The 12,630-nt window shown below is 53.0% G+C and overlaps 1 protein-coding gene across 2 annotated transcripts in view; it reads left to right on the top strand.

Annotated features, from left to right (window-relative positions):
• Positions 1-12,630, top strand: part of RASGRF1 (Ras protein specific guanine nucleotide releasing factor 1) — a 103,344-nt gene that overhangs the window by 57,961 nt on the left and 32,753 nt on the right. Inside the window, exons 12-16 of one of the 2 annotated variants that reach the window (XM_029238465.1) lie at positions 1,183-1,319; positions 3,696-3,778; positions 3,856-3,865; positions 10,345-10,626; positions 12,429-12,433. In XM_029238465.1, coding sequence (XP_029094298.1) covers positions 1,183-1,319; positions 3,696-3,778; positions 3,856-3,865; positions 10,345-10,626; positions 12,429-12,433 — 517 coding nt within the window. The remainder of the gene's footprint in view (positions 1-1,182; positions 1,320-3,695; positions 3,779-3,855; positions 3,866-10,344; positions 10,627-12,428; positions 12,434-12,630) is intronic. The other variant, XM_029238464.1, reaches the window with a different exon arrangement.

Below are 12,630 nucleotides of genomic sequence, written 5' to 3'. Positions count from 1 at the left end.
CACACACACACACACACACACACACACACACACACACACACACACACGTGCGCACGTGCCCTGGTCAGCCGCAGCGGGAGCTGGGCTCTGCACCCTTCGTGACCCTCCACCGGGGGCGGAGCCAAGCGCCCCCTCCAACCCCACCAAGGCAAAAATACATGTGCAGCAATTTACCCGGAGCTCTTACCAGCATGATCTTCAGTCTTGGCCACAGCTGGTCCCGATTCAAGTGGAACTGTCAGTCCCCAAAGCCCTTTTCCCTCCAGGGCCAGGAAAGGGAGAGAGGCGTGGCCCCATGCATCCCCCACTCAACACAGACACCCCACTTATGAGGAGCCAGCATCATCCCATCCTCGAGTCACCACACGGAGCAGGCTCTCCAGTGCCCTCACATTCTCAAGTGTCAGCACTGGAAGGGTGGGGGACCTCAGAGCCCTCACAGCCCCACTCTGCTTGTACAGGAGGACGTCTGAAGCCCAGAGCGGGAAGGGTATCACCCCAGGGTCACACAGCCAGCAAGCAGAGACCAGAGCTGTAGCAGACCTTCCACAACATTCCACCCCATTCAGGGGACCCCTGATGAATGTGGCCGTGTTGCAAGGAATCTCTGAACTGTGATCTTAGTCTTTCCAAATAAAGAGTTCAAGGAATCCTTCGGGTTAAAAGCAGTAATAAAAACACCTAGAATTTACTTTGGCTTTGGGGAGCTCTCAACTGAGCTAAATGTACAGCTGGGTCCATAAAAGCTTAAGATCTAAAGTTCTCCTCCTGGCCCCTGTATCACCTTGGCGTAGCTGGAGGGCCCAGCTGTGAGGCCAGTTCTAGACCTTGCTTAGCCGCTGCCCGGCTGGGGGTCTTATGAAAGTCCTCCCCGGAGACCTCAGCTCCCCATTGGCCTAATGAGGGTAGAGCCGACTGGTGATTCCGAAAGGCTCTTCCAACTCGGAATCGGAGCTGTCCCTGTGTGGTTGTAAGCTACTCTGTACTCTAGATCTTAGTTTCTCCATCTTTGAAGTGGGGATTCCTCACCTTAAGAAAGAAAAAAGATGTTCTGAAATTAGCAAGTGGCCTGGTGTCCTACTGCTGCCTTCACCAGTGGGGCGAGGCAGGCATCGTGCAGTCGTTTTCCAACTCAGAAAGGCCCACACTCATTCGGCTAACTCCGTGTTTTGCACCTGGAAGCCAAAGGATCCAGCCAAGACATAGACCACTTGGATTTTAAGATCGGGGTGGAACCAAAGGATTCCCCGCCCTTCACAGTCATCCTCGTGGCCTCATCCAGACAGGAGAAGGTGGCGTGGACCAGTGACATCAGCCAGGTGAGCGGCATCACTTGTCCCTGAAAGCAAGTGGTCCCTTCATGCCTAAGCTGGCGGGGGGCGGGAGGCAGCTACAGGGTTCTAATGGAAAAGACGTGAGTATCTCTACCAACCAAGGCTGAGCCCAGCTAGCTGTCCAGCTCGCAGAGTCCCCTGGTTCCCCCGTAGAGTGTGGTCTGGGAGCCCTTGCATCTGGATCATCCCTAGGGCAGTTTTTTAAACTCCAGATTCCTGGGCTCTCCTCTGGTCCCCTCAGATTTACTACATCCAAGTCTCTGGCACAAGGCCTGGGAACCTACGTTTCGGCACACGCCCCAGGCCATTGGTACCACAGAAAAGTCTGAGCACCGTGACCCAAGGGTGCTGGATGTAGCAAAGCCAGGAGAGAAAGCAAAGGGCCCGCAAAGCCCAGAGTCCACTCTGCAGGGGTGAAGGTTTGCCTGCACCAGCGTTAGGGTTGTCACCCCACTGGGAGAGTCACAGGAAGCACAGATCTCCCAGGGACCAGAGAGCAGACCCAGAGGGCTGCGGTCACTTGCAGGACCAGTTCTGAGTCTGGAAAGAGGATGTCGGCAGCACCGGGCTGCTGGCCCAGGGCAGGCCTCTCCTTGGGCCCAGCCAGGGCCTGCAATGGGTCAGCCCAGCCCCGTCCCAGGAGCACAGGAGCCTCTCCAGACCCCCTGCTCTCTGCACAGTGGAGGACAGTATTAGGAGAGCAGCTGACGGTGGGAGGAAGGGAGCAGCGAGGCTGGAGATGGCCCCCTTTCAGGGGAGGGGGCCTGGGAGCTGTGTTTATGGAGAACTGGGGGGCAGAGCCTTTACTGTATTTCAGGGCACTCCCCCCACTCACTCCCTGCCCCTCATTTTTAGGCCTCACACCTGGGCTGCCCTGCCTGCCCAGCGCACAGCCCCGCAGCATGGCAGGGTGAGGACGACTAGTAGCAGACATCTGCTCTTTCTCAGTCTTGCCCTCCCAGCTTCAAACAACCAGCATGTGGGCTTCCCTGGTGGCGCAGTGGTTGAGAATCCGCCTGCCGATGCAGGGGACACGGGTTCGTGCCCCGGTCCGGGAAGATCCCACATGCCGCGGAGCGGCTGGGCCCGTGAGCCATGGCCGCTGAGCCTGCGCGTCTGGAGCCTGTGCTCCGCAACGGGAGAGGCCACAACAGTGAGAGGCCCGCGTACTGCAAAAAAACAAACAAACAAACAAACAACCAGCGTGCCCCGGAGAAAACCAAAAAACTGGAAAGCTCGAGCATGACCTTTTCTAGTCCTCAGGGAGCCATCAAAGGCTCAGGGCTGCTCGCCTGGAGGGTACGCCCCGGGCCTGTGTCCTCTTGAGGGCTGCATTGCTGATACCACCAGGCGTCAGGGCCCCCCAGGCCCACTGATGCCTCCAGGCAGCTCTGATCGGTGGCCAGGCGCCCTGCGTTGCAGGGTTGCCGATGGAACCAGAGCTAAAGAGAGTCTCAGAGTGTGCAGCTGGAGAAAGTGGGCTGGGAAGGGCCACTGACACAAGCCTTCCTCTGGGGCCCACGAAAAACTAGGGGTCCTGGCCCTGAACCACTGTGCCCGCCTCTCTGCTCTCACTTCCCGGTGACCTTGACCCCTCCCCGCACGTACACATCCTCAAAACCAGAAGATACTGTGATGTGATCCCGCAGAGTACCCCGTAGCCCGGGCCAAGGAGAGACCCTCTCTTGGCAGAAATGTGAGAGCTTGGGGCAGGGGGCAATGAGAAGGAAAAAGAGATGTATCTCTGTGTCTTTTCTTTTTGTTTGGGTGCGTACTGTTTATTCAAAGAAAGATTTGGATTTTGAATTTTTTTCAGAGGCTGAGTAAAATGTACAATCTCCTCCCTTAGTGCTGGCAGCCTTGCCACCCCCAGGCAGGATTTTTACTATGGAAAACCGTCTGTGGCTTCAGGATGTGGGCACTGTGGTGAGCAGAGGACGGGGGCGGGCAGGACGGCACCCGTCGAGCTGGCCTCCCAGGACAGAGGCCCCAGGTCACTGTGGATCTGATCTTGTCCTCGGTGCTGGACCTCAGAGGTCAGCCACAGAGTGGCCAGGGTCGGACACCTCCATTTTTGCAAACACCCCGAGGAGGTAGGAATGATTATCCCCATTTTGCAGGTAGGGAAACTAAGGCCCAGGGAAGTCGAATACATCCCCAAAAGGTCACCGAGCTGGGGACTTGACTTCCCATCAGAACCCAAGGGATGCTGTGCGTTGACCCTGCCCTTGCCTGGACAACGCCCTTTGACCCTGCGTCAGGCCGGGGCCTGCGAAGCCTCGCTCGGCAGAACCCCCGCTGGGCCTGGGTCTCGGAACGGAGACGGAGGCTCTGACCCGGGGGTCCTCTCTCTGATTCCAGTGTGTGGATAACATCCGGTGCAATGGCCTCATGATGAACGCATTTGAGGAAAATTCCAAGGTCACTGTGCCACAGATGATCAAGTAAGTGCCCCGAGCCCCCTCTTGTCCGGGCTGAGCTCCAGAGACCGAGGGCCACACAGTGACCACAAGGGGCTCAGAAGATGCCGGGTTTCATCTCTGGGGTGTGTTAGGTGTTTGATTTCAGTTAACTTCTATTTGGTTGATGGCTTTGGCTTCGTTTTTGTAGTTGTTTGTCTTGAAAATGTGGATTTTCGTATTAGGCTGTTCAAAGTAGAACATCAGGAATGACATTTCATGCACTCTGTTTTTTTAATAACTATTTTTCTTTTGTTTGGGCAATGCCAGGGAGGAAGGGCGAGGGGGCTGCCATCCTGCTGAGCTCAGCTCTCTGAGCCCCGCCGGGCAGCGCAACCTCCTGGCCTGCACCAGCCCTGCTTCTCCTCCAGCATCTGCTCGCCTGACCCCCTCACGGTGCCCCCCAGGCGGCCCACTGGTTCCCTGGCCTCCATCTGAACCGTTGAATTCCCGGCTGCTCTGCCCACCTGGCATACGCCAGGACCCAACTAACCGACCCCAGGCGTGTTGTCCCGCCCAAAGCAAACCTTGGGGACCCACTGCCTCTTTGCTACTTGAAGTGCACACTCGGGGGAACTGCAGGCCGTTATGTAGTGAGGGTGTGAAAGGTCCCACCCACCCCGTTTCGACAGCAGGCCTGATGAAGCGAGCACGCCAGCAGCTAGGAGCTAGCCCAGGCAGGGTCGTGTACGCCAGAGCTTTCAAGCATCCAGCTGAGTTTATGAGGAGTAGCCCCACCCCACCCCATGGCTACATTGTTTAACAGCCGAAGGTGCTGGAGCCCAGAAGGAAGGTCTGGACTTGAAGGCACGAGCCCTGGCCCACAGCTTCTGCTCTGTGTATGACTATGGACAAGTCACTTAACATGTCTGAGCTTGGGTCTCTCACCTGTTATTGGGAGATAACACCCACCTGCCTACCTCCTGGATTTGTTTCAACGATGAATTAAAAAACCACATGTAGAATGATGGTTAAATGTATAGTGGGCACTTACTTATATTCTGCAAAGAGTGCGTTTTGAGGCAGTAAAAGTGAGCAGATGAAACCAAAATAAACTCACCTGTGAAAGAAAAAATAACAGCATTTTAAACTATGATGGTGATAAAGGGAATGGAATATCCAGGTCAAAGTGACAACTCCAAGGACCTGTCGGCTCCCAGACTTAAGCGTGGCCTCCTTGGCAGGAGTAGCCCATTGGCAGCGTCCCCCTGCGAGGGCGCCAGGGAGCAGATATGAGCAGACGTGGCTTCCGTCCTCAGGGAGTTCTCCATTTAGTGAGAGAAAGAGACACATAGAAATCGTAAAACGCTAGCGGGTGCTACAGAATAGAATTTGTATGATGCTACGAACGAGGGTTCAGAGAATGAGTGACAAGTTCACCTGGCACAGCTGGGGAAGACTTTCCCAAGAAGAGGACATCAGAACTGACCTCAAAGGATAAGTTAGGGTTTGCTAAGTGGTGGAGGGGGAAGGGCATCCTGGGAAGAGGGAACAGCATGTGCAAAGACACAGAGGCAGCGAAGCACATGGTGTGTTTGGGGAATGATAAAACGTTCCATGGGGCTGCAGGGTTGGGAGAGTGGTATGTCCTGTGGGAAATAACCTTAATGCAATTGTGGCCTCCAAGTTCACTACCAGATAAACTATCCCAGAGGTCTTGGAACAGAAAGGCTCGCAGACCCAATTAAGATGCTAAACCACACAGTCTAGTGAGTCAATTTTAAACACTTAGTGAGAAACCAGGGGAAAGAGAAGGGATAGTAGGTTAGTGCCTGTTACACGTAGTTGCATGAGCTAGTTACACCATGGCCATTGTCCAGCCTCTCTCCCTGCTCCATCTACCTTCCTTGTTGATGGAGCAGCTACAAGGACCAGAGTTGAAGCTTGATCAGTGGATCCAAGGGCACACGCTTGCTGTGTCTGAGAAGTCGGGGCAAGTATGTCTGGCCACAGTGGCAGCTCACCAGTTAGACTGAAGAAGAGCTACAGGTGTATCTATAGTTCTGGGACAGAGGGTAGAGGGTCCGGATGGATGTCGCCAGTGGGTGGCTGACTTAAGACATGAATATTGAGTATACGCTGTGCCTCATGAATATTAAGTGTAGCTTGAATATTTGGTGCTTTGTGAGTATTTAGTGCATGCTTGGTCCTTCCACCCCTCCTATTTACATTTGGCACATGAATGCTTTACTTAGTGTATATATATGCCTGCCATGGCTCACAAGCTGTTTGCTCCTTCGTCTGTCCTCCTTTTTTGTTTCTCTTATTTTTTATAGCACAACTGTATTTTCTTAAACAATACAGCGGGCTGAAGAGGTGGGCAGGAGTCAGATAATAGTAACGTGACAGGTGAGGAGTTGGGTTTTCTTCTGTAGGTGTTAGCGTTGCACCCCAGGCGGTGACGCGCGCCCCCTGGTGGCCATGGATAGAGTGGCAACAGAGAGCCTGGCTGGAAAAAGGCATCAGCGGTATAGCTGGAGGGTCCGTGGCTGGGGGGACATTCCCTAGATGTGTTCCCCGTAAGCCTCTGAGTTTCTGGCATGGTTCCCATTTCAGATACCCCACCCTGTTGTCAGACTGAATTAAGAGCGTCCTGATTTTTGGTTTGCAATACAAAGAAACATTTAGTCCCATGCACCCTGAGTATTCCTGCTACCCTCCCGACACACTGCATCCTGGCCCTCTGGTGGGTAGATGCTAGTGGCAGTGTTTGAGAGGAAGGTCCCAGAGAATGAAGGTCATCAACCACCAGCAGCCCAAAGATCCAAGAAGTCTCATTCCATCTGCCCTGGGTCCTGAGGCTCTGCCCCAACATGTGACCTCAAGGACAGGTAGACCCAAGGCAGGGCACTCCCCCTGCAGAAGGAAGAAGAGGGAAGCCCTTTCCAATCAAGCCCAGGCCTCTCGATGCCTGGGAGACAGGAATGCCACTTGGAGTTTCGTCAAGAAGTATTGGGGGGCTTCCCTGGCGGTCCAGTGGTTAAGAATTCACCTTCCAATGCAGGGGTTGCCGGTTCGATCCCTGGTCAGGGAGCTAAGATCCCACATGCCTCGCAGCCAAAAAACCAAAACGTAAAACAGAAGCAATATTGTAACAAATTTTAATAAAGACTTTAAAAATGGTCCACGTCAAAAAAAAAATCTCAAAAAAAAAAAAAAAGTATTGGGAGAGCAAAGAGAGAGGCAGGGCTGAATTTACAGTCAAAAGATGCTTGTGTTGTGAGGGACCGAAAACCCCTTCTAGCAGGGCTGGTAAATATCTAACACACAAGCCAGCCATTTGGATCAGAATCCGGAATCCGTGGCAGACATTACTAATGGGTCACGGCAGTCTTTAAGGCTGAGCCTGTAATGGTCAACACAGCCCCAGGCAGTTACTCCCAGTCTGGCAGAACTGGTATCCAGGATGAAAGCTGTTTTTATCACTGCTTTATTGTGCCGTCCCATTTTACAGATAGGGCAACTAAAGTCCAGAATAGGTTTACGTAACATTGGAGTTGCCAGAGGCACCATCACCAACAATGATTGTGAGGCTTGCGATAGAGAAGAAGGGGGCAAGGGAGGTTGATAGAAAAGGGAGGGCTTGGGACTTCCCTGGTGGTCCAGTGGTTAAGACTCCCCACTCCCAATGCAAGGGGGCTCGGGTTCGATCCCCGGTCGGAAAACTAAGATCCCGCATGCTGCATGGTACTGAAAAAAACAACAAAAAACCAAAAACAATAAATAAATAAATAAAATAAAAATAAATATTTTTAAAAATTCCATTAACCCTTGGAAAAAAAAGAAAAGGGAGGGCTTTTCTCACTTTCTCTACCCCCCTCCAGTGGCAGAAGGAGCCCAAAAAGAAGGTGCTAGAAGCAAACCCTTGCCAGAGGGGTCCAGTAATCACCACTGAGGATGTCAGGTCTAGGCTGGACGCTTCGGGATCCATGGTGTGTGAGGAGTTGCACTGTCCTTCTAGAAGGTGCAGTCCCATGGTGGGGACCTGGCTTGAGTTAAGGGAGTCCTTTCACCCAAGGGCCGAGGGCAGCTCTCCAGGGATGGTGCCGCTGAGTCCTTCCCATCTGCAAGTACTTTCTCCTGCCCACTGTCTTTCAGTTTTGCTTCTCTGCAACTTTTCTTCTTCCTTTAGAGGTTTGTAGTCAACTGGCTGGATCCCTGTCTGTCTATTCCATGTCGCTTACATTTTCTCTCCTCACTTGAACCTCTCCACCTTCTCTGCATTCTGGGAAAATTTCTCAAGTTGGCTTCTTGTGTCACTCATTTGATTTTCTGAGTCTCTCATCTGCTGTTACTTGCACTCATGTCCTCTGATTCAACACTCTTGTCTTTCGTTTCCAAGAAATCTTTCTGATCTCAGATGATTTCCTCTTCCTGGTTGCTTCTTGTGGTTTGGTCAATGCAATATATATTCTCCTGAATCTCGGTGAAAAATAAAACAGGTGTTTTCTAAAATGTTCTGTGTCTTGCAGCAAAGCTACCTTAGATGGAATCATTCCTGTTTCTTCAGGATTGTCTCTTTTCAAACTGAAAGAAGAGAGACCTGTGGATGTTTAGACCCAGCTCAGCCCTCAGGTCCTCAGCCCACTATGATCTGGTTGACCACCAGACGCCTGTCCTCACGTGTTGGCAGCCTGAGAGGAATGGGACTTGCTGCCACCAGATCCAATTTGGAAGGTCCCAGAAAAGGACTTGGATTGCTCTGGCTTGGGTTATACCCTCACCCGATGCAAAAATCACTTTGGCCAGGGATGATGGACTTTGATAGATCTAATCCAGGATGACTGCTCAGCCCTGAGGGTTTCCCTTTTAGCCCAGCTGATGTAACGCAGGCGATGTTAATTGACCCTAATACTTTAAGAAGCAGCCGAGGTGAGGTCAAGGAGGAGATGACCTCTCCCTACAAAGACTGAGAAGGTTGAATAAACTGCTAAGGATTCTGCCCCACCTTGGCGCTGGGGGGGGGGGGCGGAGGTTTATAATAAATGACCATGGCAACTTCACCCTTTGTAGCTCTTCATAACTAAGGGAGGAGAGATGTCAGCAGATTGCTGGCAGCAGGAACAGCCAGTAACAAAAATGTGTAGGACTTTTAGACTTAGAAAAAAATTAGACCCTTGGGGATTGAATTAAGCTATTCGTCATATCTGCTGACACTTGCTCATGTAGTTTTTAATTTTGGATTGTGAACTCATTTTCAGTGGGGGGTTTATCTTTGAATGTCTTGTAGAGCCTGGTTGACAGATGCCCTTCCTGAAAGGTCTTGCATTTGTTTCCACCAGTTGCCCCAGGAGCATTACATCCTGTGACTACACTAATACTCTTTGGGCTTCCCAGACCACAAAGATAGTAGGTATTTGTCTTCCAAAACCACTGGAAGGGCAAATAATACACTCTCAAGGCAGCTTGATGCTCTCCCCATGCTCCCCCCTCACAGCCTGGGCTAAAACAGAAAACTTGCAATCTTCCTTTCCTGGTGGGTAGATTTTTCTAGGCCCCCTTTCACTGAGCCTATAACCCTTCAAGGGTCCCAGCTTTACATGGGGGATCTCACTCCAACTCCCTCCACCCGCAGGCCCAGGCCTGGTCTACTTCTCTGTTGAAACCAAGGCACTTGGTTTCCAAGAGCAACAAATGCCCTAAAGGCAGCTAAAGCATCAACTGGTTTCCAAATTTCTCTTCATTTTTGGGCCCTGGAAATTTCCCATATACTTTTTGCCCCTAGTTGGTTGTTTTTTATTGAGATATAATTCATATAACATAAAACTCACCATTTGAAAGTATACAATTCAGTGGATTTTAGTATATTCGCTGTGTTGTGTAACCATCACCACTGTCTAATTCCAGAATATTTCCATCACCCCAAAAAGAAACCCCATGCATATTAGCAGTCACTTCCAATTTGCCCCTATTTCTACCCCCTGGCACCCACCACTCTACTTTCTGTGTCTATAGATTTGGCTCTTCCGGATATTTCATATAAATGAAATCCTACAACGTGTGGACTTTTGTGACTAGGTTCTTTCACCTAGCATGTTCTCAGGAGTCATCCATGTTGTAGCATATATCAGTATTTCATCCCTTTTTATGGCTGAATAGTATTCCATTGTATGGGTAGATCACATTCTGTTTATCCTTTCATCAGTTCATAGACATTTGGGTTGCTTCCACTTTGGGGCAATTATGAATAACGCTGCTCTGAACATGTGTGTCCATGCTTTTGTGTGAACGGACTTTCTTCATAGCTTGTGAACGTGGCAGTGTATTATTTTTAAGTTTGTTATATTTCATCCAGCATTTCTAAGAGTTTTATAATGTCAGGTCTTCAGGTATTACTGGGAAAAAGAAGTTGCAGCCCATTTTTCCTCAACGTCAGTCTTCCAGAGCTTTCCTTGTTCCCATAACAAGCCACCCCGTCCTTCATCCGTCCCTCCATCCTTGGCTGTTGGTGCGCTGGGGAGACAGTGATGGGTGTTCCGTGGTCCAGCCCTCGGGGAGCTCGCAGCCCGGTCGGGGAGACAGCCACAGACTCAGACACTTTCAGACCCAAGTGCCTTCTCCGTCCCTCCTCCCTCCTCAGGTCCGACGCCTCCTTATATTGTGATGACGTGGACATTCGCTTCAGCAAAACCATGAACTCCTGCAAAGTGCTGCAGATCCGGTATGCCAGCGTGGAGCGGCTGTTGGAGAGGCTGACGGATCTGCGCTTCCTGAGCATCGACTTCCTCAACACCTTCCTGCACTCCTATCGCGTCTTCACCACCGCCGTCGTGGTCCTGGACAAGCTCATCACCATCTACAGGAAACCCATCAGTGCCATCCCCGCCAGGTGGGCAGGCCTCCTCCTCCTGGGCCGACCCTCACAGCTTCTGGGCCCAGGAGGGAGACCGAGCTCGGCAGCGGACTGGAACCTGAGCTGGGGGGATGAGGCGCCCACCCTTTGCAAAGAGGTCGGGGAGGGCTGACCTGCCTGAGGCTGCTTCTCAGCCCCAGCTTTCTCCATCTCCCACCCCGGGCTCCTGGGGTGGGGTAGAGTTTGGGGGGGGTCGCCTCCTCCACAGGACAGGGTTTCCCCACCTTCCCCATTTAAGAAAGGAAAAAAAAGAGGAGGGGTGGAGTCAAGGGAAGAAGGGAGGGAGAGAAAGAGACAGAGAGAGAATCTTATCCCCTCTCTGCTTCGACCACGTCCTGCTCTGAAGAAGAGAGTCACTTTTTGCACACTTGGGGTGGTTTTCCACCTATGGAGGGCTGGCCACCTGAGCCTTGGCTTCAAGGCCATCTTTTCCATCTGTGTTGTCACAGCTCAGCCCTGTGGGGGTCCAACTGGGACCAGAAAGGTCAAGAGGCTTGCCCCAGGGCTCCTGGACGTCTGTGGCAAAGTGGGGACTTGAACCCAGGGCCCTGGTCTCGTTGAGCCCACACGGCCACCCATGTCTGAGTCTGGGTGACAGGCAGGGCGGAGGTGCCCCCTTGCATTCCTTTCCCACCTGTCCTCCTCACATCCCAGCTTTAACCAGCCTTCAGCTGCCCACCCCCAGCCCGGCCAAGCTTTGAGGAGCCTGGTGGGGTCACTGTGAACCCAGGGTCCCTGCCAGGTTAGAATTCTAAGGGCAGGCACATCCCACACGGCAGGGTCAGGCGCTAGACTGGCCAAGACCTGGGGCCAGCCCAAAGAGCCAGCCTCAGAACTTCAACATTTACCAGTCCAACTGCTGGGGACCCAGCTTAGTGAACAAAGACCTTTACCCCCATCTCACCAGATGATTACCAAGCCAAGGGTGGTACCAACGAGGCACCACGGGGGCAGGTCAAACCCAGCAAGACCCTACCCGCAGCCCAGTTTGAGATGGGTGAAGAAGGTAGCTTTCAATCCTCACCCAGCAGAGGGGAAAGTGAGGCACAGAGGAATGAAGGACCTGCCTGAGGCTACCCAGCAGAAGGTCAAGTTCAGGGACCCTGATCAACCTCGCTGCTCCAGGAGGGGCCTGCCAGGAAAGGAGGAAGGCCAACTGGTGCTTTCCTTTTCTGCCTGAACCTCCGCCTTGGACGCTGCTAAGTCCTCCCCCACCCCCGCGGGTGAGACTGGGGCTGGGGCCTCGGCTCTACCACACCAACTCCCAGGGCCGCCTGTGGGCCGGGCTGGTCCCAATTGGGAGCCCAGGTTACAAGGCGGGGGCAGGGAGGCCTGCAGACTCTAACCATCCCCCCGCCCCGCCCCACGCCTCTGCTGCCCGCAGGCCAGCTGCCCAGAGTACACCTCCGTCCCCTCCCCCAGCCCCTCCCTGTCCCCCTCCCCGCAATGCTGCAGTTCACCTGCTAAACCTCAGCAGCGGGCTTCCCAGGGCTCTGAGAGAGCAGGAAAAACTGCCCCATCCAGGATGGAGTCACGCCTGAAAAGCAATCGAGGTCATTCCTGAGGGATCCAGCAGGTCACCCGCCCCCCCTCCCCCGGAACCTGGGAACCCCCTGGGATTCCACCCAGCAGGCAGAGCCTGTAGTGGGAAGAGGCAAGTTCAGATCTCAGCCCTCAGCCCTACCGCCTTGACCAAACCCCTTCACCTCTCTGAGCCTGTTTCCTGTCTGTGAAATGGGAACACCAGCACCTTCCCCCTGGGGCAACCGTGAGGATTAAGAGATGAGGTCTGTCCCATGCTGAATACATTCCATGCACGCGAGCTGCTGTTTGTGTTATCATGTATGTATCACCTGTTCCCAACCTGGCCCTGAGCTGTGGGCCCTGCCTGCAGACGGTAGGAGCGTGGCCAGGGCTGCTGGGAGCCTCCCGCCCCCCAAGTTTACACCTGAGGCTGATCAAGTGCCCAGGTGGGGTGGAAAGG

This window comes from Monodon monoceros, unplaced genomic scaffold, assembly GCF_005190385.1.
Source record: "Monodon monoceros isolate NGI ecotype Baffin Bay Population unplaced genomic scaffold, NGI_Narwhal_1 Super_Scaffold_21, whole genome shotgun sequence".
NCBI classification, from domain to species: Eukaryota; Metazoa; Chordata; class Mammalia; order Artiodactyla; family Monodontidae; genus Monodon; species Monodon monoceros.
This window is presented reverse-complemented; position numbering and strand designations above follow the sequence as displayed.